The 27780-nt window shown below is 47.6% G+C and overlaps 1 protein-coding gene across 7 annotated transcripts in view; it reads right to left on the bottom strand.

Annotated features, from left to right (window-relative positions):
• Positions 1–3251: 3251 nt before the first annotated feature.
• Ctdp1 (CTD phosphatase subunit 1) overlaps positions 3252–27780 on the bottom strand; it is a 54563-nt gene continuing 30034 nt past the window's right edge. For 4 of the 7 annotated variants that reach the window (XM_050165014.1, XM_050165011.1, XM_050165012.1 and 1 more), the window contains 3 exons: positions 24433–24595; positions 14508–14695; positions 3252–4037 (listed from right to left, as the gene is read on the bottom strand). In XM_050165014.1, the coding sequence (XP_050020971.1) occupies positions 3896–4037; positions 14508–14695; positions 24433–24595 (493 nt within the window). In that variant the 3' untranslated portion in view covers positions 3252–3895. Of the gene's footprint in view, positions 4038–14507; positions 14696–24432; positions 24596–27780 lie in introns of those variants that run through there. The other 3 variants (XM_050165017.1, XM_050165015.1, XM_050165016.1) reach the window with 2 other exon arrangements.

Genomic DNA, 27780 nt, shown 5'->3' with positions numbered 1-27780 from the left:
CAGAGAGACAAAAGGAATAAGCTAGGTAGCCATGAAGGGCTCAGAAGCCAGGAAGGTTGGGGAGGCCTTAGGCTAGGGCTGCATTCGCAACATGAAGAGAATGTACTCAAAGGTCAGTGCTTTATGGCCGCCTTGAAAATTTATAATAAACACCTCTGGATATGAACCACACTCAAAATGGCAACATTGTTTCTCTAAAAAGATCAGAAAGTAAACAGCATGGCGGCACACAGCTGCAATTCCAACACTCGTAACCCTCATCAGGAGCCTAAGCTAAATCTGTTTTATACATTAAGACATAGTCTTGGAAAAAAAGAAAACAAGGGGAAACCATTCTGTTCCAGTTGTTACAGATTTTCAAATATTGGAAGATAAGTCAGTTTATTGCCGACTTTTATTTTATGTGCATTGGTGTTCTGCCATGGGTGCCAGGTCCCCTGGAGCTGGAATTACAGTTGTGAGCTGCCATGTGGATGCTGGGAACTGAACCTAAGCCTTCTAGAAGATCAGTCAGTGCTCTTAGCCACTGAGCCATCTCTCAAGCCCTGTGACTCAGCTTCAGCTTCATGAATGCACAACCTCACTCAACTCTTGTCAAGCTCTAGGTAATAAAAAGGACTTCAGTCAGGCAGTGGTGCACGGTCTTTAATCCCAGCACTTGGGAGGCTGGGGCAGGCGGATCTCTTGAGTGTTAAAGGCTAGCCTGGTCTACAGAGTGAGTTCCGGGACAGCCAAGACTACAAAGAGAGACTGACTTTATTAGAAAACAAAAAACCTTCAGAGAAACAAGTTCAAGCTATTAAACTTACTAAGATATAATTTCAAATAGATGTACAAACTGTGAATGAATAGCTATGACCTGTGTCTGCAGAGGACCTGGGTTTACTGCAGGCTTTCATGGTCATTCCCGGCCACAGGTGTACAGCTAGCTCTAGACAGGTCTTCCAGACGGTTGCAGGTCAGGGGACTAGCAGGCAGGGCCTACCAGAGGATATGGCTAGTTCTGACAGGTGGGAGTCAGTATGGAATCTTGAAAAACCTTGTGGGAGGGCCTTCAACACCCACTTCCTGCTTGGCCCAGCCCTGGCATTGATGTGCAAAGGCAGCCAACACTGAGATGGGGAAGAAAGTCCATCTCAGGCATCTATGTGTGTGAGGGGGGGATGCTCTGGGACTAAGCCATACCTCAAACAGAACAGTAAAGTCCTGGGGACAGGTAGACAGACAGATGGTGGTGGTCTGAGAGGCGCCCTGCCTTGACCCAGTCTCTGCAGCAAGCCCGAGCTCCTCGGAGGCAGGTAAAGACTGGCCACCCCCTGCAGCCCTTTCCCACTCACCTTCCACGGGCGAGTGGGGGTGGGGCCAGGTTAGGAAGGATTTTGTTCATCTGGGCCGGGGAATGGGATGAAATGCATGTTTGATAGCAACATAAACATCAGTGATTGACAGCCATAAACATGGTCTGGGTACAGGAGCTGAATGGCAGCTGACAGCCCAGATGACCATGGCACCAGGACAGAACGATACTGTGAGCAGACGCTGACACTGACCAACGCTGCTCAGAAAACCAGGTGGAGGGCTGCTTTGCAATATTCCAAGCTGATCTTAATCGTCTGTTCTCACGTCCGTCCCAGCGCGGCTCTGCCAACTGACTGGAAGGCACAGAGATTTTGTTTCCTGCCGCTGGAGTAAACAAGTGCACTCAGGGACTCGGGTGAGCTTGGCTTTTGGGTGTTTGCCTGCTCAGCATTCATTTCTGGGCCCACAGTGGTCTTCCAATAACCTCATTCCTTGTCCACACCATTCAGGTAGAGTATAACCATGTTAACCAAGCAACGGGAAAGGCCCTAGCTCCTGCCCTGGCTCCTGATGATGTCCAAGCATTTAACACCTAGATGCAGCAGTACCTAGAGCACCATCCCTAAGTCTCTGAACATCAAGTCCATCCAATCACAAAGCTGAGCCCACTGGAGTATGTTCCTGAGGTATAGCTGGGCATGGATGACCCAGTCTTGATCCCAAAGTTCACTACCAATGTAGTGGTTAACCCAGGAAGGGGCATAAGGCATTGGTGTCTTTATGAACGAAACTCACCCTGGCTGCACCCCAGTCCTGGCATACTGGTAGAAGGGGCTCCAGCTTGCATGAAAGCAGTATGAAAATTCCCACTGGGAAACCAACAAAACCCCAGGTACCACCGCTAACCACATGCTGGACGGCCTCGAGTCAAAATTTAGGGCAACCTGAAATGGACTGCCCTGCTGTGACCTTTTAACCACCAGGTACCCGCTTTCCTAACACCACCAGGACGGGGTGGGTGGCTGACCTGACTGGGAAGCTTTGGGCAGGCTACTTCCCCCAGGGAGACAGCTCCCTAGACTGAGGTCTTCATTTATACTTATTTGCATTTGCATAGGTACGCCCAGCCAATCAGCGCACATGGAGTCTATAGAACAGAATTAAGAGAGGGAAGAATGCGTTGGGTTCTCACGACCCGAGGTTTTTGCCTTTCTGGCTGCAGCCTGGAGCTCACGCCTCCTAACTCATGCTGGCCAGCTCTCAGCCAGCACCTACACAACCAAGACTGCAGACCTCTCAAGTTCCATTCCATGGTCACGTCTGTGTGGTGACCAGGTTCCTTTTGGAACTGTCGATCCCATGTGAGCGGACTCTCCTCTTGCTCGCCTTCACTGGCTGCTCACGTCATTCTTGTAGGAGAGCGAGAACAGGCAGGAGACAGAATGAATTGTCTCAAGGACAGGTCTGCCGCACTGGAGGGACCGCATGGACCCAGCATGAGGTCCCTGCCCACGGCTTAGAAGAGGCTGCTGCAGAGAATGACTGGCTCTTACTGGCTGTGCCCCCCAGCTTTTTCTGAGGACACCTGAGTGACAGACCGACTAACCACACTGCTGGTCCTGGCAACAACGCAGTGAAGCGCAGTAGCTACATCTCACGATGAACCCTCTCCAGCCTGACTCCCCAGGCGTCCACTCCATGCGGGAACAAGTCTGCACTCTTCATGTGCTGGTACAAGCTCTGAAGTATCTTCCTGTCACTTTCCCCCAAGTAAGAGGAAGAGATGGGGGCAGCAACAGTGGGTGGGAGCCAGCTCCACCGTGCAGTCCCAGGGAATTACTTCTCTGTTAGCGTGGTGTTTGTCCTACAAGCTCTGACAGGAAACAGGGTCAGGAGCCGGGCTGAGGGAATCCCAAGAGGCCGTTTGCACTGCTGGCATGGACCAGAGGAGAGAACTTAGAAAAAGGATTTTATTAAATGGAAGAAGAATCTGGTGGGTGAAATATGAAATATACAAAAACTTTACATCAGCTCTCTTAGGGCGGCACAGACGAGCTCTCGTCACCCTGCCCACGCCGCTCCGGCCCAGGCAGCCCAGGCTGCAGCACCTGCATGGGAGCAGGTCATGGGGACGGAGGGTGGCTGGGCCCAGGCCTGCCTGAGTCTCGGTGTTCTGTGCACGTGGATGCATATTGCTGTTGCACTTAGAAATCCTTCAAAATTCTGATCGTGTCAGCTGTGAAAAAGCCCAAGATGCTAGGTTCTCGCTACATTTCTCTCTAAGTCTTACTGGGTCCCCAGGCCTCACACTAAATATGCTGTTATATTTGAAGGGAAGCCCCCAAGGCCTCTCACTACATGACCAGACATCACATAGCCACTCTCGCCATGAGAGGCCCTGCTGAGCTCTTTGGCATAGCAACCAACACCTCGTAACACTCTGTCGCTTAAAAAAGTAGACTTTCCTATAGTAAAACTTCTTACAAACACTTATTTCTGCAAAATAATGTGTTTCTGTATGTGGAGCTCTGCAAAATATATGTTTTTCTGGAGAAAGAGGACCCAAGCCAGAGGCTGGACTGGTGGCAGGTCCAGGTCACATGAGGTCATTCAGCTCGGCTTCCAGAGCAGCGGCCATCTCGTCTGCTTCCGAACTGCTGCCCTCCTCGTCATCGTTGCTGGACTCCCCGCTGGACTCGCTGGCAGCATCTTCCTCATTCAGCTTTCTCTTGTGGCCCCTGAAGACAGAAGAGAAGCAAGACCATTGAGAGACTGGCAGTGGGAAAGCATGCAGCCCTTGGTCATCTCGGCGTAGGAAACAAGCCTGTGGTCACTGTCTCAGGGAGGGCATGTGACGCAGCCCCACTCCACACATGGCTGCATCTGGACGGAAAGGGAGTGGACTGGTGGAGAACACCCCATCCTCGGGTGTCGATTGCGTTGGGTGGGTCACTGAGTCTAGGGGTTTGTAACCCACCCTGCAATCAGTTACTCCAGAGTCACGGAGAGGTGCTATCTGGAAGAGAATGAGCTAGAAAAGAAGGAGAAGGCCATGCTAAGTTTGTAACAGCCTCCGTTTATTGGGGACGGGTTACAGTTTATATAGGGTAAGGAATGGGGGGGGGCACAGGGGCCTGGACTCTTGTCACGTGGTCCAGGTCAGGTCGTGTAGGCCAAGGAGTCACGAGTTGCCACACCTAGTTCCCTGGATAGCTGGAATGTGAGGCGGGTTCCGCTAACAGATAGTTCTCCATCAACAGCTTAATTGGGTGTGGGGCAGGTTGTCAATAGAACAATTCTCAACATAATTATGGGTGTGGGGTTCTCTGCAGACTCCCCAGAGTGATGGTTCCTGTAATGATTTTTAGGAGGGAAATGCCAAGGAGGAATTTTACAGGTGTAGGGGACAGATCTGGAACAGGAGAGGCCACAATGAAGGAGAAGGCCGGAGAGTAAGAGGTGATGAGGTGGGTGATAGACAAGGTACTCACACCTGGGAGCTCCCAAGCTCACGGGAGCTGGTTCTAACCCGCACAAGGCACGTAGGGACGGCTCCCAGATAGTAAGCGGAGAGAGCATGGCCAACAGGAATGACCACCACAGTGACAAGAGCAGCTGCTATGGGTGCCATGCCACAGTCTACAAAGACTCAGTCACAGGAACTGTCTGAGCTGTGTGTGTGTGTGTGTGTGTGTGTGTGTGTGTGTGAGAAGCTTGTGATATGCACATTCCTTCCTTTTGTTATTCAAAGTTCCAAGTACTAGCATAAAGCAAAGGTAAGGTCCATAGAGAACAACTAAATAAAGACTCAGGAGGGGAGTCTTTTACCACAGCCACTCAAGGCTAAGTTCTGAAAAGAAATCCAGTCACTGGATGTACACTGGGTGTGGGTGTACCCTGAGCCCGTTTCCTCAGGCAGTCACTCTACTACACAAACTAAAACAAGCACCAGCACTTTGTACAAACAGCAAACACCACTGCATGCTTCTAATCACTAAACCTGTCGGCAGGGAATCTGTGGACCAGAACCAGAGTGGCACCAGACGGCTCATCGAGTTCCTTTCCATAGCCCCGAGGTTATAATGACCTTGATTGGTGAAATCTCTCTCTATAACCTTGTACCCTAACTGATCTAGAGGGTAACTGAGCAACATCAGCCCACAACTCCAATCCTGGGACAACTGAAAGAGAAATACATTGTAATCGTGGCCACAGAACAAGTTTCTTTGGCTAACACACACACACACACACACACACACCTAGAGCATTTACAGTGGAAACTAATATATCTAGATGTAGCAATAACGACGTCGAATGACCGATGCTAGTATTAGGAAAACTGTAGTTTTCACGTGAGGCAGGCAATGGGATGGAAGCATTAGACAAGATGCCCCTTGACTGTTTCCACGTAAAAAGTACCCATTCCAGGTGGTTCACTGCATCAGTGTTACAACAAAGGCAACACTAACAACCACAACAGTTCGGTGCACTGTAAACCTCCAAGGTCATCTGCCAGCTCAGCCCTATTCTGCACCCCTTTGAGGAGGACAGGAATGTGGTTTTTTTATCTATATGCTATGGCCCTTTGCATCAAAAGCTATGTATGCTATCAGCCTAAATTCAAAATCCATATATTATTTTTGAAATTTCAGGCAGAACAACTTTTCTACTAAGAAAAAACAGATTTTTTTTTTTAAAAAAAAAGATACAAAAAGGGTTGATCTTAAAACTGACGTAAAAGGCAGAATCCTCACATCGGAATAAGAAAATTAAAACTAAGAGGAACTATAGAAGAAGAAAAAGCAGATTTCTCCAGGAACATAGTGCAAAGGAGTCCTGACCACAGACAGACAGACATCTCGGAGGAAATGAGGACAAAGACGAAGTAGTCTGGTCCCATGCTACTGAGAGCCCGTGTACATGGAGTATACGCTCAGTGAGCGGTAGAGAGCCAGTTGTGTGGGCAGGACACCATGGAGGGGATGGGGTGTACGAGTTCCTTCTGTTTGTGTGTTGCTTTCATTGGTTAATGAATAAAGAAACTGCCTTGGTCTAGTTGATAGAGCAGAACTTAGGTAGGCAGGGAAGACAAAACTGAATGCTGGGAGGAAGAAAGGCGGAGTAAGGGAGAGACACCATGAAGCCGCCAGAGACAGACATGCTGAATCTTACCGGGTAAACCACTGCCATGTGGCCATACACAGATTAATAGAAATAGGTTAAATTAAGATGTAAGAGTTAGCCAATAAGAAGTTAGAGCTATCCCAGCACTCGGGAGGCAGAGGCAGGCGGATCTCTGGGAGTTCGAGGCCAGCCTGGTCTACAAGAGCTAGTTCCGGGACAGGCACCAAAGCTACAGAGAAACCCTGTCTCGGGGGGGGGGGGGGGAGTTAGAGCTAATGGGCCAAGCAGTGTTTTAATTAATACAGTTTCTGTGCAATTATTTCAGGGCTAAGCTAGCCAGGTGGCTGGGATGAACAAGCTGGCCCTCTCCTTACAACACCTTTGGAAACCAGTGAACTCTGTTACAAAGATGCTTGAGTTCTGTATATGGGGCACAGCCAAGAACACAGAACCCTCCCTCCCAGCTTCAAAGAGCATGCTTTCAGGTGGTTTCAGTGCAGCAGACATAAGAATATACTGCTGCCAGGTTATAACTCAAACTCTCCACAGGCAGGGAAAGGAAAGCTACCTGAAGTTCCCCTATAAAAATACACCAAACCACTTACTGTGGCCTAACCATGCTCTGCTGACAAATAGGTCCTTTTCTAGCCAGTGTGTACCAAGTTTCACTGTGGCTTTCCTGAAACTCCAGTGACTATGGGCACACCTTTATCTGCCATTACCAGGGTGAGTACAGCCTCACTGCTCAGGTCTGGGGGAGTCTCTGTAGGTGTGCACCCAAGCATCACTCTATCTGTAGCGATCTTCCTAAGTTTCCTTTACAAACACAAGTTACCTTCTGATTTATGGCCAGTACTTTCTGTATCATTGCTAACACTCACTGTGTGACACGTGGCCAAACTCGGAGTTAATTTCTGTGTTGGGTGTAAGGGTTGGGTTGAGATTTCTTTCCTTTGCAGTTGCACAGCCCACTGCTACAGCACCATTTGTGGGAAAGAGAATTTAAGAACTGCCTGAGGAAATATAAAGACCCACTATTCAAAGAAACCTTGAATTCTGAAGCAAAAGAAGAAACCTCCCCAAAATTGTATTTGGCTGCAGGAAAGCAAGTATTTAGCCAAACAGAGCACAAAGTTGCAAACACTGGATTTGCAAGACAGATGGCGCACACTTGGCCATGTATGTGATACAATGTATGAAAAGCTCTAAAAGTAGCAGGATAACAAATAACCTAGAGGAGAAATACTCCTCAAGTGAACAAGACCACCAAAATTCAAGCAGATAGTAAACAGAATGTTGGAAAATGTAAGTCAGGGTAAGGAGGGTACAGAACACTCCTCAGGTGGAATGCCCTCCTACAGCTGGGTGCAGGAACTTGACGCCTTAAGTTCTGGGAGCTGCACGAACTCAGGCTACCCGTAGGAAATGGGCCCACCAGCATGCTGACACTGAAACACACACTTCTGTTTTGGTCCACGATGAACATTACCTGCCAAAAAGGCAATGAGGCTGAAGGGTTAGGGGGAGACGAGAAGCTCAGTGGGGAACGAGCGGGAAGGAGGATCAGAGTTTGGACCCCTGGCACTCATGTAAAAGCTGGACACAATCGTGCATATCTATATTCCCAGGTAGGGGTGGGGTGGGGGTGGAGAAAACTGGATCCTGGGACACGCCTGCTGGCTGCCTGGCTGAAATTGCAAGCTCTATATTAGGTGGGAGACACACAGTGCTTGCCCCCACATGTGCATGCACAAGCTGATGCAGCTCCTGTGCATGTGTGCATGCTCATGCACACGGAAACAAGCCGAGAAAGAGGTCACTCAACCCCGTGGTGACAGGAGAAGGGGGTAAATAGATCCCAGGGTACTGAGGTTCAAAGCTGGCAGAAGCTGGGACAACGTTCACCAGATTCTGAAATGCATTTTCAAGTAGTGATTGCTATCCATACTCAAAGGGCTTTAAATAAATCTTGTCCACCCTCAAAATTCCCTTCCACTTATGCTTCTGTCTCCAACAGCATCTTCAAATAGAGCGAGCCCAAGGACAGTCGAGTGGCCAATGGATTAATACCACAGGACAGTCAGCCTCCCTACCCAAGAAGACTGGGCTCCACGTGGGCTCATTTTTTTATGGTGTGTTACAAGTGAGTGCCCAGTGGTTGGGCAGGAGAAGAAAATTCTGGGCAGACATGGAACCCAAGAAGCTCCGCTCTGGGAAAGCTGCTGCGTTCTGGAGTATGTAGGAGCACGTGCGCACACACTTGACTACACCAGTGGCGTAAAAGCGGCACAACTGCCTGCCTTGGACTAACACTGATGCCTCCCTCTTAGTATCACATGAAGTATTTATATTTTGTTCTCACAACCAGCTGCACAACTCCACAGAGAAATATTAGCATATTTAATTTTGGAAAATCTGAAAAAGCATATCAAATTCAATGTGGTAGAAGGATATAAACATGAATTATAGATGTAAATTTCCTCCCCAATATTTCAGATTTCTGAACTCACTGTTGTCACAGCATACATGGAACATTGCCTAAGGTTTATTATTCAAAAAGTGCAGAACTATTTTAATAAACAGAGTGCTGTTCTACACCAGCACCCAATCTAGTAAGAGCCAACAGGTCCCATGTGCACTGCTCACATGCTGATTACAGATGTGCGGCTTGTTTTGTAGAAAGGAGAGAAAAGACCAGCATTCTATGGGGCAACCCTGCTTTACTCCACTGCCTTTGCTGAACTCGGACGGGTCTGGGCAAGCTGCACAGACATGGAGAAATACTTCTCAAAAGACCCGTGTGTGTGGCTTTGCACACCAGTAAAACTATGCAGAAAAATGTGTGCCTCCCCTTACACACATGCACACATTTTGTGAGGTACATTCTTGTGTCCAGATCTGAACAGTCAGCAGCACAGAAAATACAGTCTCCCTCTTGAAGAGGCAGCTTCTGCCTCTCTCCACCTCTCCCCTGCCCTTCTGTCTCTCCCCCCTCCTCTCTTCTCTCTCTGCACTTCTCCTTCTCCCCTTTCCCTTCCATGCTTCCATAACGTACTAATAAATATCCAACCTCACTCTGCATGGTGTGCCTATCCATCTGTCTCTTGCCTGCCACCACCATGTGGCTCGCTGCCTGAGACCAGCCGCCTTTGGAGACCTGCGTGGTCTCGTGCAGCATCCCTGCCTGGAACTGGCTGCTCTCAGGACCAGCTGCCCTCTGCTTGCCACCACATGGCCCTTGCCTGCAGCCGCTCAGGGATCCACAGCATTTTAAATTAATCTATTACACTGGTGCCGTGACTCGGATGGCTCTTCCGCCCTGAACCCCTCTCCCAGGGTCAGGATCCAGAACCAGGTATTTTTTTCCACAAAACCACATGTTCCATATGCCTCAGTATGATTTCTACACCATGAGTTCTACGTACACCACTGGCTTCAATTGGTGAGTTTCCCCCATTCTGGTGAGCTCCCAGCAATCTTTTGGTGTTCCTAGAAACTGGGGGACAGCCCCCAACCATGGAGGGTTGAGCTCTTCGCTGACCTTCATCTCTGGATTGCTCCCTTAGTTAAAATTGTGACCAGACTGACCTGGGGTCAGTCCTCCTGCACTAGGACTACACACTCTGGTGCATTCGACTGGGGACCCAGGGTCCCTCAGTTTTTTCTTTCTCTTTTCTTTTTTATCCTCACTGTTAAAGGCCTTCCATAGTCTTAAAAATACTTTTCATTGTGCAAAAATATCTGTCACGGTCATTCTGACATAAATGTGCTACTGTTTATACAATGTACATGTCTAAAACTTCTGTTTCCACAAACCCAAAAAATTCTTGTGAGTTCCAGGGAGCCGAATCGAAGGATCCACCTTAAGCAGGTCAGATACACCTACACAGAGCACTCTTTCCCTCTGCTGCTGGACAGCTCCTCCTGCCTGTGGGGTTCGCAATGCTGCTCAAGCCGAGTGCATTCAGTACAAGTGTCAGGGCTCCTGGAAGGCGTCTTCTTCCACGTGTGAGGCACAGTTTTGTCGGTGCAGGAGTCCTGGCAGGTGACTGCTTTGTGAGCACCTGGATGGCTCTGCCACGGTGTCATGGGAACACTGGAAAGTAGGCTCACCTCACTGGAGAGCTTTCGGAAACACATCGAGCTTCTAACTTCCTGCTTTAAGTGTTCTCATCTTCCATGCCTGAGCTGCACTGGGTCTGGTGTGGATTTCTTCTTTGACATGGAGTGTGCTGAACTTTTGGGTCATAAAAATCAAGGCCATCAAATTTTGGAAGTATTTGGCCATTTGTCCCCCAGAATACTTTTTCTGCTTTCATTCTCCTAAAGTTAATTATCATGCCAAACCTAATTTCTATGTGAGGATCTCTGCAGTACTATTTAGTGAGGCCCCTAGATGTGAGAGCTGGGGCTAAAGTAAGCTTCCAGGGAAAGAATAGGATGGGGCAGGCTTGGGCAGAGCTACCCTGACTATCCCTGGTAACCATACTCTCACTCTCCATGCAGAGATACAACAGAACAGAACCTGGGGCCTGGAGAGGGAACTTGTATCAGGACATTATTCCTTTATAAAGTAGTGACATTTTCCTTGTTCACTCTTGTCCCCATACCCAGGACAGTGCTGACTAAGCAGGAGAGCCTGCATTGGGGCTTTGTGCCATCTAGCATGCCTTCAGGCTGCCACTCAGAGGGTGTGGAGTACCAATGGGGTAAAAGCAACACTGAGATCAACAGAGTGCCACCTAGTGCCATCGCAGTAAAGGAAGGACAGACACACCTCAGGCTCTCTGCCACCCAAGAGTCACAAGTATCAGCAAAATTGCTGTGGGCTTTGGCATTTCAATACTCTTGCTTTCACTTTTCCACTAACTCTAGGAACAGACTAAAGTCATGCTGTATTTCAAAGCTGACAGCTGTTGGCCGTGATACATACTCCCCCTCCCTCCCTATAAAAAGCTCTTGCTAGAAGGTAAGGTAAGCATGAAGGACCAAGTCTGATACAGCTGTGTACTCTACCTGGATGCCAGGCACTTTCCCATCTTGTGCTGGGTCTCTTATCTAAGGGATGTGTACAGAGAGTGCTGCTGTTGCTGAGAGGAGCCTGAATCACTTCTTGGTGGGAAAGTACAAATACAGTCGGGCTCCCTTCTCCTGTTAGTCACTTTCAAGTTCAAGTGTGCTAAGATTCTGAACAGCTTGGCCGTGTGAACCTGACAGGATGTGCTGCCAAGCAGAGCACCATGTGACAAACCAAGCCTGCACCTCAGCTGTTAAGCTTCATCACACTCAGGAACAGAACTAAGAAACTTGGCAGTTGTGAGACCTCCAAGTCTGAGAGGCACAGAGTTAATGGGAGCTGGGTCTACCCAGAATGTCTCCTTCCTATCCAGTTTCCAGAGGCTGTGCTGGCTGTTGGCTGGGACAGCTATCAGAGAACCTCATACATGTCATGAAAGGCCGCGGGAACTCACCAAGCTCTGGCGAGAACTGCTGAGGCTGTCGTGGGTCCTTAGGGGTGAAGAACAAATGTGAGGAGGGCGAGAACTGTGTTGTGTGTTTGCTAACAAGGCTCTCCAACAGCCTGACTAGGAGCCAGAGGATGGACAGGGCTGTTACCTAGAAATCCGGGTGGGCATATACCTGGCTACCCCATCTTGAATGTTCCCCCATTCTGCACCCAGGGCAGCTACACCCAAACTCTTCTGGCTAAGTCAGTTGCTTAGAGGACTCATCCCGACCACGGCACAGCTGCTGTGCTGGAGGCCAGCTTGCTTTCTCACTGAGTAATACTCAAATGGGGATGCAGAACAGATCTAATGGAGGCAGAGATATGTCCAAGAGCCCAACGGGCAAGGAACAAAGGAGGGCCCAGAACCTTGTCCACCCTACTCCCCTGCACATATTTATTAAAACACTGCTTGGCCATTAGCTCTAACTTCTTATTGGCTAACTCTTACATCTTGATTTAGACCATTTCTGTTAATCTATGTGTCGCCACGTGGCTGTCTCTTACCGACAAGATTCTAACCGGCATCTGTCTGAGGCAGGGGATCCATGGCTTCTCTGACCCTGCCCTTCTTCCCAGCATTCAGTTCTGTCTTCTCCACCGACCTAAGTTCTGCCCTATCAGGCCCAAAGCAGTTTCTTTATTCATTGACCAATGAAAGCAGCACATGAACAGAAGAACCTCCTACACCACTTAACTATGTGCAGAACTGAAATTCAGGAAGACTAGAGTGGGGGTGGGGGTGAGCTCTGCTCTTGGGCTGAAGGAGGCCACTGGATATGTGCAGGGGGGTGGGGTGGACAAGTTTCTGGGCCCTCTTCTGTTCCTTCTTGGGCCTATCTCTGCCTCCATTAGATCTGTTCTGCACCCCCATTTGAGTATTACTCAGGGTTTCCTTTGCCAGGAAGCAGCTGTGTTCATGTGGGCTCAATGGATTCCCACCCAAAGGCTGAGTACTAAGAGCAGTGGGGCTTTGTCTTATGTGCTTCTTAAGGTCGTTTGTCCCACTAATATGGTAACATCATCTTCATTGGAGGTTATTTTATTGCCATAGGGCTATGCCACTAAGGTTACATGGATCCAGTAAGGTTGCCTGACATTGAGGCCACAGGAATGCCATAAGGCTGTATATGTATGTACCAACACTGATTAAGCCACATTATTTCTGTTGTTTGTTCTACAAGGGCCCTTACACACTATCCCTGAGCTCTGCATCCTGCCCACTGCTGTGAGATCTGAGAGGACAAAGACATATTACTTCGTGTCCATATACCCTCTGTATACCACTGCACAGGCAGGCAGGCAGGCAGGCAGAAACACTAAGCAATAAAAGATGAGATAACTATCAAATCAAGAAAAGACCAAAGATGATTATGAAAGAAAATACAACCATATGGCCTTCTAGATTCAGTGAAACGACTTAAGTCACAAAAAATACTGCATAATCTAAACCCGAAAGGATCACACTGGCAGAATTGGCGCAAGGAAAAGGCTAAAGCACGGTAAAACAGGGTCTCTCTCTAACAGTGAATATGCAATAAAGGTGTGAGAACGTAGCTAGGGCAGGGCAGGGCTGGGGCAGAACACTGGAATTGGTTATCTTTGATTCCATGCCTTTTAGTGCTTTCTGGATTTTAAATAAATTCATGTCAATTTGATAAAACAAACTTTAAAGGCAAATCAGCTTGATATTATAATGCCATACCACTATTTAATAATAGCACATAGGGACCAACAGAGCAAAACAGCAAGCCCACCATATATCCAGAGAGAATATTATTGGATAAACTGTGACAGAACTATTAGGTTCCTTATTTGTTTTACTGACGATCCTGAGGCCAGGACACCTAGCTCCATAAGGATGCACAGAAGCACTTCAGCAGTGTGCAACACAACATCAAGGCACAAACAGACAAGAGGCTGGAAGAACATACAGTAGTGAGGAGAACCTTTGTCAACTGAAAAGTACTGACCAGTCATAAGAAAAGGGGAAAGATGCGCATGCTCGCCAACACTTGAAAAGGCCCCGCATGGCATGCCATTCTGATAGCAGCAGATGGAGCTGCATGAGTCTTGCTCCACCACTTGACTGCCCACCAGTGACAGGACACCCACTGCCGAGCTGGAAACTCAGCAGCACTGTGACCCCTGATACTTAGGAAGAATTCCCATGGCAACATCTCATCTGTATTTATACCTACCTATAGGAGAAGGTAGGGTAAGGTAGCTCCCCCAGGATGGAGCCTTTGAAAGTGCTATCAGAGTTAAGTATGCACCCACTGGCAACCACCGGCACAGGCAATGCCAAAGGCACACCTCAGGCCACTCCCTAACCCCCACAGAATGACCCGAGGTGTGACAGTCAGACCTTTCAATAGAGCTAGGACCACATGCAGTCAGAACAGTTTCCACAAATGATCTCACAATGCTCCGCCACCACCAAACAAGGAGGCCAAGCAGGGTTCTCTTCTTCCTCCCCACTGTTGTGAAAATGACATCAACACCCAGAACAGAACGCAGGCCTCAGTGACAGGCAGGTGTAGGCCTGGGACCACCTCCCTCAGGCGCCCATCCTTACCTGGGCCCTCGCATGCCAGCGGTGCTTCTTTCGCCAGATGGAGACAGCTCTAGGGGCTGCTCCCTTCGGATCCCTGGAGCTCTGGGCTTCTGGGGCTTGGATGCTCTCTCCTGCTCACTGTCTTGGTCTTCTGGCTTCTTCTTCTCACTGTCACTGTCATCACTGCCTTCTCCAAGGATGTCATCGACCTGACAAAAGAGGGAGAGTCAGTGGTCTTGCAAAGTTAGCTTTCTGTAAGAGTCACATGATCCACTTGCCCAGGAAGAACCACAATAGCTTCACAGCATCCCCACATAAGGGCATACTCAGTTCTATTCCTACTTGAATGCTGGGGTCTAAAGCTATGCTTAAATGACAGCAGAAGACCAGACACTCCCATGGAACATGCACGTGAGTCCCAAGGAAGGGATGGTGGTTTTCGTTATGGCTTAAGTTTTCACATATTGTACTGATGGACTTTCTGTGAGCTGGACATTCACTTAGCATCTTCTGGATCAGGAGACCCAGAGCCTGAGGATGTATGTCCCAGGAGAAACTGGGGTCTAGAGCGCAGTTGTTCAGCTGGCTTTTCTTTCCCATCTGCCTCACGAAGGTGATGCGAGAACAGTGAGAGGGAAGAGGTACAGGCCTGCCAACCTGGGATTCCTGCTCCTGAGATCTGAGGGTGGGCGGAGGGCAGAGAACAGGGTGGGGGAACACCGCAAACAGAATACAGGTGACAGGCTTCTGATAGGGGAACCTCACTGGGGTCCAACACTACACTGAGCTACCTTTTACCCGGGTAACAGAGAGCAGGAGCTGTTGTTACTCTTACTGCAAGTAGGAGCCACGCTGTGCAGAGGAGGCAAAGGCAACCCCAGGCTTTGGCATTCTGGCCCAAGAACTCGAGTTCTTAGCTTTTATCCTGCACTGCAGGGATGAGCAAAACAGGGCAGGGGGGCTACACCCAGCTGCTCACCAGTGCAGTGGTTACTGAGCTTCAGCAATGATAATGTGGTAGTCCTGATGGGCAACTCCAGTGAGGCTTCCACCCAAGCACAGCTTTGCCAGGCCAACAGGCAACTTGGGTGAGATCCACGGCTACCAGCGTCTCTGGGTGGCTGGCTGCATCTACATCCTGATCAGAAAAGCATTTCCTGTATCTGTGCCAGCCTTCTTGTGAGGCAGACAGCTGACTTGAGCATGTATTAGCTCTGCTGGCTGGCCAAAGACTTATAGAAACATCTTAAAAGCCAAAACAAAATGTGGGCATACACCAAGTCTGGCTTTGTTTCAATTAAGCTTCTGTTTGGAAATGACATGAATTTTCCAAAGGTTTTCTTGTGCAAATGTGTCAACTGCCTTTTGAAAACTACTTAACTGCAATGAACCTAATTTAAAAGACAAAACAGGAAAGTTGTTTTGTTAAATGTTAAAGAAAAACGTAAAAACAAGTGTGTGACATGGAAAAAATTCAGATACAAAATTAAATACTAAATCTTCACAAAAGGCCACACAGCACACCAAACACTCCTGTGTCTATCAATATACAGAACACAAGAGGGTCCCCCGGCCAGACAAGCTCTCTGAGAATCTGTCTCATCACAGCTTTAGAGCCACAAGGTGTGGCTAGAGGTAGACAGTACACCTGAACACACGGGACAGAATACGGTAGCTAGCCTACAAGCCGGAGTCCAATGTAGCCCCTCCTGCTCTTCTGTCATGGAAGCGCCTTGCAAGACACTGACAGCCTTGGAAGAAAATGACAGACAGCTCTCCCTAGCCTGGTGCAGAACATGCCAGGGAACTGGCCCCACACCCATATCACCAAACAGGACCAGCACTGCCTCAAAAGCACTACCATTCCTACAACTGACTATTGACTAGAGAACGAGGGCTTCAAGAACAAGTTTCTTAATCTTAAACTTGTACCAACTGATTTGGAGTTCAAATAAATGTACTTACTTCCTTGTCCCAAAGAACCAACATTCTGAACCAACTCAATGTATTTATAGGTGCATTAAGTCAGTCTTGCCTGCAAGTTTCCTGATGACGTTACCAAGGACAGAGGGGAGTCCACACAGAATTTCAGGGCCTCCGGGATACTGCTGACCCATGCTAACTTCCCGAGACTGTCCTGGTTTCCTCCTTACGTGAAAACTAATGTCCGTCAGTCAGTTCCTGACATATGCCTATGACCATGATCCAGCGGCACAGAACAGGCACCGCCTCACGGTGTTTTCAAAACCTGATTATATGCCATTCTTCTTTGTCTGTAACTAGGCTGGTTTTCTATTGTGGGACGAAGGCTTCTATTTTACACACAGGACACTCCTGGGACTCTTCAGTGGTAGGTATCTGAAAGTCGCTGGGAGTCAAGCACTCAACTAACTCACCCAAGGGCAAATGCAACAGGGGAGACTGCCATTCCCATGGTGGATACTCCCACACACGAGATTCCTATTGGGATCCAGTGGCCTAGTGGTCATGCCAAGGCCAGAGAGGCAGCCCATGACCTCAGGACCTCAGTCCTACAGCAATAGGAAATCAACCTGCAGCCACGAGGAGCTGGGAAGATGCAGGGCAGAAGGCTCTGGCCCAGCAGGGGACACTGCTCCCAGCACCTGATTCCTGACCCCGGGAACAGGACAAAGGAAAGGCAGAGCTTGCTCTAAGCTTCTGCGTCTGTGGTACTTGTTATGCGTCACAGAACTAATACAGCGGTGGGATGTATTTAAGGGGAATGTCGTCAATGGAGAAGCTATTTTCATGAACAGAAAACACTTTGAAGGCCAAAGAGAAACTTTAATGACATGTGAAAAACCCCAAACTTGGAAAACAAACTTGAGGCGTTCTGAAACTGCTCAAGAGGATTTAAAATTGCCACACAGACGCTGGCTGTAGGCAGCACATATGTTCTGAAAACGACTTATGCAAATTACACTCTAAAACCCCTAAGAAAGTTCCTTACACCAGGGAGATGAAAACAAAAGATAACCACAAACTCTTTCTCGCACATAGATTTTACATAGATTTTCACATGCAATGAACCTTATCTCACTAAAACTTCAGTGACCAACACTTCCAGGAAATAAAGGACCAGAGAGATAAGACTCATTGATTTAAAAAAAAAAAAAAAGCAAAAATGAACATATGATGTGGAACTTTTAAATCACCATCAAGCAACATTTTGTGTAGGATACATTGTTACCAAGTGGCTCAATATCCTCTACTGACTAAACAGCTTACCAAAGGGTGTGTTCTAGGATAACTGCCTAAGACCCAGTCACCAGCTGACAGAGGTAAAAATGACTGCGGCTTAGTCACAGAGCATTCCCAACACCTTCACAAGTCTGCTGCGCTGGGTCAAACATCTCAAATGTGTCAGCAGCGAACGATCCCAGCCAGGCTGTCTCCAGCTTCCTGCACGGGCTCTCATCCCACAGGAATTACTGCTACACACGCTAAGAGGGGACTAACTTCTGTTACAAAGATAATGGGAGCAGGCAGATGGGTGCTGAATTCAGCCAACAACAAACCCACTCTTACACTGAGGCAGAAGATAATTCACACATGGTGTGTGTAAAGCAACACACATGCAGCTCTCACCGCAAGCACTCATCACAAGGCTCTTAGGTTCCTGAAGTAGGAGGAGCAAGACGTCAAGGACAGAGGTGGGACTGAAGCTGGCCCCTGGGGCCCAGGAGAGCCCTGGGCAATGGTTCTCCACAGCCGGTGTAGGCTCTGCCCTGCTTCCTTAGTAACAACTTTCAAAGACTGAGAACAGCAGTGGGCAAGCAAGGAGATCCGATGTTGTACCTGTCTCTGCTTCATTATCACTATATAAAATCTTTTCAGGTATTATCATTCTGCTTAAAAAAAGGTAATATCTGCTAATCATCTGAGGATAAACAGAATGTCCACAATAGTAACAATAACTAGCTTCCTAAAATGGAAAGATGAGAGACATGGGAGACACAGAATCTCTAGCACCAATTTTTTTCTGAGAACATAGCTCTAGGAAGCCTGCAACTTGCGTAAATCAGTCAATCTCCTGGTTTTCATGGCTGACCAAATACATTCTGCCCAAGACAGTAAACAAGAGATAGGTAAACAACAGATAGGGCCACACGATGGAAGATGCGGGCCAGACACAGGATACAAACATAAAGCAGCAAAAAGAAGGTTGGGAATAATATACCTGCTCCCCACCCTCATGTACTAGTGATGGGATCATATACAGTGCCCTAAGAGAACCAGAGAATAGGACTTTTAAAAAGTGACGTCGCAGTAGTGTGGGTTAGTCCTAATACTACACAAAACATCTTTAAGCAATGCTGACTACACACACGCACGTGGGCATGAATCCATGCCTGCCCCCAGGGGCCTTCCTAGCTCAATTCTGTAACAGGGAGGGAAGAGAACAAACAGCTCAAGAATTAAAACCACGTCCTTGCCGTGTGGTGGTGGTGCACGCCTTTAATCCCAGGGAGGCAGAGGCAGGTGGATCTCTCTGAGTTCGAGGTCAGCTTGGTCTACAAGAGCTAGTTTTAGGACAGCTGGGGCTGTTAGAGAGAAACCCCGAGAACAGGCAGAAGATGAAGCAGTCCCAGCAGATGTCAGCATCATTTATCCTCTGTATGAAGGTCTAGAGCGGGACTGGGAAGCAGTTCCACAGAGAAGCACAATCAAGAGCTCTAGCTGACTGCTTCAGCTTGCCTGCTCACTGCTGCTGGATGCAGGAACTGCCTGGACTCATATCATGTACTGCTGCTTGCTATGTGCGCCCCTTGAAGCCTCACCCAAGGGGACCCTCTGCTCGCCTGGCTGCCTTCATGGGCCTCCCCAGATGATTTCTGCTACATTGTTGCATGCCCTTGCTTTGGTGACATTACCTCTTGTTTGTCCTCTCAACTGGGCTACTCCAGTCACCTCTACTAGATGGTTATCCATTTCTGTTCTCTATCTGCTATGAGATTTATTTTCCTTCTTTTGCTTGCTGTGTAATTAATAAACTCACCCATTTAAAACCAGAAGTATGGCTATCAACGATCATTCTCTGAACTGTACAGAATCATTAACTATCAGAGAAGTTTATTAGTGATAAGGCCTGGACAGTCTAGTTAACCTAGTTACCTTATCTACCCATGCTACTAGTGATGGAGCAGCCTACACCCTCCAAGCCCACTTGTTTCTTTGTAGAAAACCAGCCTGCAGGTAGTCCTGACCCTCTCCAGGCTGGTATTCTGCCTTGGGGATTCCACTAGAATCTTTGGCTTCGACATATTTCTAGAAACATACACAGGATTACAAAGCAGCTAAGACCAAAGCACACTGTTGATTTTTGTTAACTACGCATGTTTCTGCTGTACCTTTTTGGCCCACCCCAATCTCTAATTTGCTTCCTAGGCCATGAGGACCTGTGCTGTGGTTCTGAACAGGGAACGATACTGTCAGTGCTGTGCTCAGAAGAGCTCTGGCTTTCCCTGCTCACTGGAGCCTCCATTGGGTATCTGGGCTTTGGGCAGCAAGCCATCAAAACCGCTGTGAAGCAAGACAGGGATCTGCTCACCAGCTCAGGGAGCACAGACACGGTGGGGCGGAGGAGAAAGCACTGCTCTTCTGCGTCTTTCTCCTAAGCAGGACCTCCATAGGTACTGCGACCCTGCCACAAGGCACCCAGTCTCAGCTGCTCTCTACGGCTCTCTCAATCTTGCATCTTTTATGCCTTCAAAACAAGGACCATGTGGACAATGTTCACACACTGCCAAGATGCAGCCTGGCCTGGCAGCTTCTGTGTGCTGACTTTGAGGAAACATGTTTCTATTGTCCCAGTGAGGCATGGACGGTTTCCAATCAGTGGTGCTGAGCTCGGCCAATCACAGCCATTTCTTCAGCCCCAGGCACACAGATTCTTAGCAAAAACATCATCCACAAATAGGCCGGGCGATGGTGGCGCACACCTTTAATCCCAGCACTTCCTAAAATGGAAAGACGAAAGACAGAGGCAGGCGGATCTCTGTGAGTTCGAGGCCAGCCTGGTCTATAAGAGCTAGTTCCGGGATCGGCACCAAAGCTACAGAGAAACCTTGTCTCGAAAAACCAAAAAAAAAAAAAAAAAAAAAAAAAAAAAAAAATCCACAAATAGCCCCAACTGAGTTAAGACAAAAATTCTTGTTCCCCTCTGAACCATTCCTCCACTGTCTTCATTATTCTTAGCAATCTTCTCTTCTAAGCTCCTGCTGGAGGCCAGTAAGCTCTGAGCACTCAAAAGCTTTACTGGTCCAAAGTTCCGAAATCCTCCACAATCCTCCAATAAGAGTCCAATGCACAAGAAGGCACATGGTCAAGTTCATAGCAGCAACAAGCCCACTGTTCTCGTAACAACTTCTGTTCTAGTTTCATTTCTGTTCCCATGATAAAACAAACAAACAAACAACAACAAACAAACAAACAAAAAAACCCAAAACAAAACAAGCAAAAAACCCCATTCCAACCAAAGCAACACAAGAGAGAGAAAGGGCTTGTTTGGCTTACAATTCAGGTCAGTTCGTTTCTGAGGAAGGCAAGGTAGCAGACGGTGAAGCAGCTAGTCACACCACAGCCGGTAAGAGGCGCAGACGGTAAGAGGCCTATACTGCTTGCTTGCACTAAGCTCAGTCAGCTTCCTTCAGGGTGGGTCTTCCCACCAGTTAATAGTCAAGACAACCCCCCACAGACATGCCCACAGGCCAACCTGATGGAGGCCATTCCTCACTAAGATTCACTTTCTGAGTGATTCTGGGTTGTGTCAAGTTGACAGTTTAACTAGCAGAGTTATACATACAACTCCAACATCTGTACCCTGCCACAATACACCACGCCAATGAACGCTGCCTGAAACACCACAGCTCTGAACGGCAGTGCTGCTGTGTATACCAAGCGTTCTGCTCGTACACAGAGAGCTATTTTCAGAAAACAATATTTTTCAACCATTAGGAGACAGATATGAAATTAGTGTACCTTCAATTATATTGAATGCAATAGAATGTTTTTTATACATGGTGTTTGAATTGCTGACTTTTTAAAATTTTTAAAAAAATCATCAAATGAACTTTGGTTTGGGATTAGCACAAAACTTCCCCCAATTTTTTGAAATGGCCCTAAGCATACTACTGCCATTATATGATGTGTCCGTCCGTCCGTCCATCCACCCACCCATCCATCCATCCTTCCTCTTTCAGTCAGTCCTTTCTTTCATGAGCACATGTGTGTATGTGTGTGTGTGCTTGGTAAAACAGTATTATAAGAGTTGATGATTAAAAAATCAAAATATCAACTAATAGAAAAATGTAGAGGGTGCTCCATATTCTTCAGTATCAAATATTTAATCAAGAAAAACAGTGCTGGGGCTACAGTTTAATTGGTAAAATGTTTGCTATGAGCACGGAGACCTGAAGATCTGAATGAAATCCCTACAACTTAACAAAGAAGTCAGGCATAGCGATACACATTTATAATCCAGCTGTGTAGGCAGAGAGGTGGACCCACTGGGTTTGCTGGCCAGTCAGCCTAGCCTAGTGAGTGAGAGAGCCCGCCTCAAAACCAAGGTGGAGAGTACCTTAGGAACGATGTCCAAGGTTGTCCTCTGGCCTCCACAGGCATGGAAACATGTATTCATGAACACTTTAAATAAGTAAATTAACCTTAGTAGCATGCAAGTTTGCTTTCACCTTTAGTAAACGACAAGATTTCATATATATATATATATATATATGATTTTATATATACATAAAAAATCAAAGAAGTGGTTTTTTTTATTTTTATTTATTTATTTATTTATTTATTTATTTTTGAGGCAGCGTTTCTTCATAGCTTTTTTGGTTCCCGTCCTGGCACTAGCTCGTGTAGACCAGACTGGCTTTGAACTCACAGAGATCTGCCTGCCTCTGCCTCCTGGGATTAAAGGTGTGCGCCACCACCACCCGGCTTCAAAGAAGTGTTTTAAAATAAATTTCTTCATGATTTACTGCAAGTAAATATTTGATTTGTAGTATGGAAAAGACCCTTGCCAGCTCACCCATGGACGCACCCAGGTAGCCACAGGGAGGGATGTGAATCTGTGTTTCTGACAGAAAAAGAGGCCCAAGTTCTGACCCGCACCCCAAGTCCTGCTCTGGTCCTTGTGTCTATGGTTTCAATAGAGATAGGGTCTTTGTGGATGTGCTCGGTAAGATGAGGTCACCTGGGTCAGGGTGGTTTGCTGAGAGCACGAACCCTGACAAGAAGAGTGTTGAACCTAAGCACTATGTGCAAGCACATCGACACTGATCGGATGTAGACGGGTTCAGGGTTCAGGCAGATCCTAAGTGGCCAGAGGCATGTGAGGATAGCCTGGTGCTTACATCTTATGTGGCTGACTACCTGCCCTCTGCTTCTCCTGAAGACTGGAAAGAGTCTTCTCTTTCCATGGCACACAAAAGGCAAGAACACTTCCCTATGCCTATGTATGGGGAAGCCTGGCTGCTATCTTTGTTGGAGGACAGGATGTTTGCTTTTATGGGCCTGTGCAGGGTGCTGAGGGCTATGAAGCTTCCAGTTTTCTTCCTTCACCTGAGCAAGCACCCATGCATGTGACACCATAGCGCCAGCCCCTCCTTCTTAGGAGCACACGTCTGAGAAAGGAAGGCTCCTACTGCCGAAAGGGTAAGACTCTGGAGTAACTCTAAGTTGCTGTTTCACAGGATAATTTGAGGTCTTTTGACATTAAGTGAATAAAACCACAAGTGTGGTCAAGCTGTGCCCTCTGCGACAGGCCAGGAAGCCAGAAGGCAAACAGCAGCATGGAAACCATGCAGGGTGGAGAGCCAACTGCGCTTGCGGGGAGCAGGCACTGCTTTAGTAAGAGTCAGCTGACCTTGAGGACAAGGAAGCAGTGGTCGAGAAAAACCTTTTCATGAAACAAAACACTTAATGTTCAAGAACACAGACATGGTAAAGAGCTTAGAAGTAAGTTATCGTCTGAGAGAAAAATCTGAGCTGTTGATGGAATTCCACCCTGAAAATATTGTCTGCATTTTCTTGCTTTTGCTAAAAATAAATGAAAAACCATGTTTCTTCCTCGAGATCTCTCTGCTGCATGATCAATGGAAACAGAACTCTCCTGTCCCCACAGCACAGTGTGCCAGGTAACTGTGCTCAACTACGGTTGCAGGAAAAGTGTAGAGGCAGCTTTTGTCCACCTGACTGGGTCAACTCTTAGACCGGTCCCCTAAAGGCAGTCTGCAGAGCAATGACACTGCAGGAGACAACAAAACCCCTGGAGCAGAAGCTTCTGTAAGAAGGCTAGCCTGAGAGCTGGGGAAGAGGTCCCAGGAATGCCCAGGGCTGAGCCAGGGCTTGTATGAGAACTTGAGTCTAGCGTACAGGCTACTGACCTCTGAGACAGTTTGCTTTAGTTCTAAAGGATACGCACCCTGTAAACAAAACGCACCTGTAGTCCTGGTACTCAATTCCCCAAACAGAGCATTTGAAAGAGCTAACTACTTATGTACCTAAAGCTATTTAGTGGTGTAAAAATGACAGAAGAAACTGGTGTTAATTTGTCTGAATCCATGGTTTTAAAATCTATATTCAACTGAATGCAAACTAATTTAGGTTACCTCATCCTGAATTCCATCAACTTTCTGTCTGAACTGTTGTTCCCTAACAGGTTACCCTGAAAAGCACTGTGTCTCCTGTATCACAAAATGCCAGAAGTCCTCTCTTGTTGTGACAATTCAGAATCACGAAGCTCTGGGAGTGGGGCTTATATGTTCTTGTGTCCATCATTTCACATGGTTTCAAAATCCCTTTCAGCAGGAAAACATGTGCTGTCTCACAACACCTGATCTATTCTGCACAGACCCACTGATTCTGATGTGCGGGTGACAGCCTCTAGGACCTGGGGCCTGCATCACATTCTCACCTCTTTGTCCATACTCTCTAAGTCCTCCTTACAGAGAGTGTACAGCGGCATTGTCTCTGACATACTGGGTTGTCGCTTTCTTCTAGCAGGGCCAGGCTGCTCTCCATCCTGAGCTTCTGGCAGCTCTTCACCAAACATCTGCTGCTGATGTGGCTGAACAGCTCTGAAAGGAATTTTACAGTCCCGCGTGAGGAAAGCAGTTCCATAGCACCTTGCCAGCTCTGCAGCAGACCCCTGACTCTTGAACGAGGTGACACACACGGACAACATTTGGAGGGAAAGAAAAGGTGTTCTGACCACTGTGGCCACCTGCTATCTCTGCTTGTTTAGCAAACCCAGCAGCTCTTCTTCAGCCATGTTGTGGCCCTGTGGAGGCTCACACTCACCTGCTTTACAGAGAATCCACCCTGTCCACCTGACCTGACCTGAGCACAAAACTTAAAGACAAATGGTTTGCTAGAAATCATCAGAAAATGTCATTGACCCTTGAATAAAGTCACAGTCAAAAGAAACAAAGACAAAGAAAAACAAAAGTGACGTTTACAGGCTCTTGAGAGCACAAAGCAGAACCCAAACAGGATCAGTGAATTAAGAGATGGATGTCAACGGAGCGGAATTATCTGCTTACAAAGGCCAGGGAAGAAACATTAGATTACTTGTGCACAGCTTCATTAAGTACTGTAGTAACCAATCAGCTACAAGGACCAAGTTCAAGCTTCAAAGACACCGTAGTTGCTGAATATCCAATTGGAGGCCCCGCTGGGATATTCATTCCTACTTGTGACCCCCAACATGTCAACATGAAGCTGGTATTCTTAATGGCAAAAACTGCAGCTATGCTCAAACAGTGTCTGTGTGTAATGTGCACCTAGGTGTGCCGGACCTCACTGAATACATTTTATGCATGCTTAAGTTCAATGTCAAAATTTAAGGCGTACCAGGCACAGCGGCTCATATACACACTCTAGGACTTGGAAGGCTGAAGCAGGAAAACTACTGTGCGCCTGAGGCCAGCCTGTGCTAGAGAGTAAGACAGCTGTCTCTAGAACAGTTCCTTCCCCAGGCTGGCCGTCACAGACACTACAGGTAAGGTGGTAAGACCCCACTACCATGAAGAAAATGTGGGACCCGGTGAGATGGCACAGCTGATAAAGGTACTAGCAGCCAAGCCTGACCACTTGATTCGATGCCCAGGACCAGCTGACTCCTCAAGTCCTCTTACCTCCACAAGGACGCCATAGCATATGCAAACCTACACAAATACATGCATGGGCATATGCACACATACATAGAGATTAAATGTAAGGAAAAAGAATAACGGAGCATTAACTCAAAGTCACAAATTAAAAAGCAACTATATTAGGCTAACTAAATATTATCTAATGAGGGAAAAATATTTTCTATCTCGATACCTTTAAAAGTGCAATCTCTGCTTTTCCAAAGTTAAGACTCCATGTTTGTCACGTACACCCTCGTCCTGCAAGGAAGACGCGCGACACACCGGAGCTCTTCTCACTGCAGTTTATTCCAGGACTTTATTCACTCTCCCTCTCTCTCCTCTCTCCTCGGGCAAACCTCTCCCAGCCCTTAAGTAGGCATGGGCTGCCAATCCCGAACTGCCAGGTGGGCACTGCCCATAGGCCCATGCATATGCAGGCAGCTGATAATCATTGCGTGATAATAGCATAGGTCAGGCCTTAGCCATCTCAGGAGTTGATTATACATCTCCATCAGGTGTGACACCACGCAGCTCGCTACACATGTTAATACCTATTTTATTTATGTTTTAATAAATAAAGCTTGCCTAAAGATCAGAAGGGCAAAGCTAAGCCACTAGAGGTCAGGCACAGTGGCACACACCTTTAATCCCAGGATTTGGGAGACAGAGGCAGACAGGTCTCTGTGAGTGGAAGGCCACCCTGGGCTACACAAGATCAATGCCGAAACAAACCCAGGTGGTGGTGCCTCCCACCTGTAACCCAGCACTAGAGGGAATAAAATGGGAAGAGAGAATATTTGAGTGCAGCCACCCAGCCCAGAGTAAGACTTCTCTAGTGGCTTGGCTGCTTGCTTTCTGGTTTTCGGGTTGCTCTCCAATATCTGTCTCTGGATTTTTATTATTCATGTTATACATATTCTTGGTAAAATTCAGCTTGATCAAGTCAGACAGCCCAGCTGAAAGTACGATCAGGACGTGTGTGGCAAAGGCTCAATACTGCCTTTCTGAGACAGAGGAGGTGACTCTTAAATCAACAATGAAACACTACTATTAGTAAATGTGCTACAGTAAACACCCCTTCTGATGTTATTTTCTTATATATAAGCTAAGAACTTGGAGATGAGGCAAACGGACTTTCCTGCTGTCCTGGCTGCCTTAGACAGCTGGACTATCTTTCTTTATGCTGCACTGGCCATTCTTGAGCCCCATGGACACTGCGGGAAAGCTGCCTGCCTCAGGGCTGTTTCAAACTCCTGTACTAGAGTTTTTGCTATCATACACCAAGCCTTGTCAAGCTCCAGAAGATCCTAAAACAATTTCCACCTAGACTAAGGGACACCATTTCCCTGGGGGCCTACCAGAGACTCGCCTTTGACTGGCATCAAAGGGCAACGCTATGAGTACCATGAAAACTCCATCCTCCAGCTCTATAGGACAGGCTGATTGGCTCTCCTACCTAGTTCTGCAGCAGTAGGCTTCTCTTCAACCTTTATCTGCTTACTTTTAGTAGAGTGGGCTAGGTGGCAAGATGAGGAAAGCAGCAGAGTGGCAGTGAGCGTCGGCCAGTCGGCACAAAGATGCCAAAGCAGCAGGGTTGGTAACGGAAGAGCTCAGGACAGCTGGGATAAAACCAAGGGGAGACGGAGGTTGACGAACAGAAGACTGAAGGACTAGAAGAAAACCATGGACCTTGGTGCTGAAGCCTTCCATAGTGCTGCTTAGCCCTTAGAGTCTAAGCCACCCCAGGCTTGGACACTGCTAATACTAGGTGCTGTCAGGAGCTAGAAAATCATGGCATCTAGGCCTGGACAGAAGTTCCAATGCCAACTGATGCCAACATCTAAGGAATTCTAAATATCCTAGGCCTACAGGGAGCTGTTCACTTGTAGAACCTTTGTAAACACTTGGAGATCCGAAGACCCAGACACCCGAGGCTTGCCGGAGAACTGCTAACAGCAGGGCGCCACCTGCTGTCACAAGCTGCTGCCGTCCAATGCTGAGGAACAAGCACTCGAAGCCAGCATCTTCTTCCCTGGCCATGCTTCCTTTCCGGGGCAGCAACAGAACCCCAGATACCTGGCTGACCACATTTATAGCCACTGTTTGCTCCCAACACCCGCAGCTCCAAA

This window comes from Alexandromys fortis, unplaced genomic scaffold (assembly GCF_014885135.2).
Source record: "Alexandromys fortis isolate MF-2015 unplaced genomic scaffold, M_Fortis_MF-2015_v1.1 scaffold_160, whole genome shotgun sequence".
NCBI lineage: Eukaryota > Metazoa > Chordata > Mammalia > Rodentia > Cricetidae > Alexandromys > Alexandromys fortis.
Note: the sequence above shows the minus strand (reverse complement) of the source record. Positions and strands in the feature narration are given on the sequence as shown.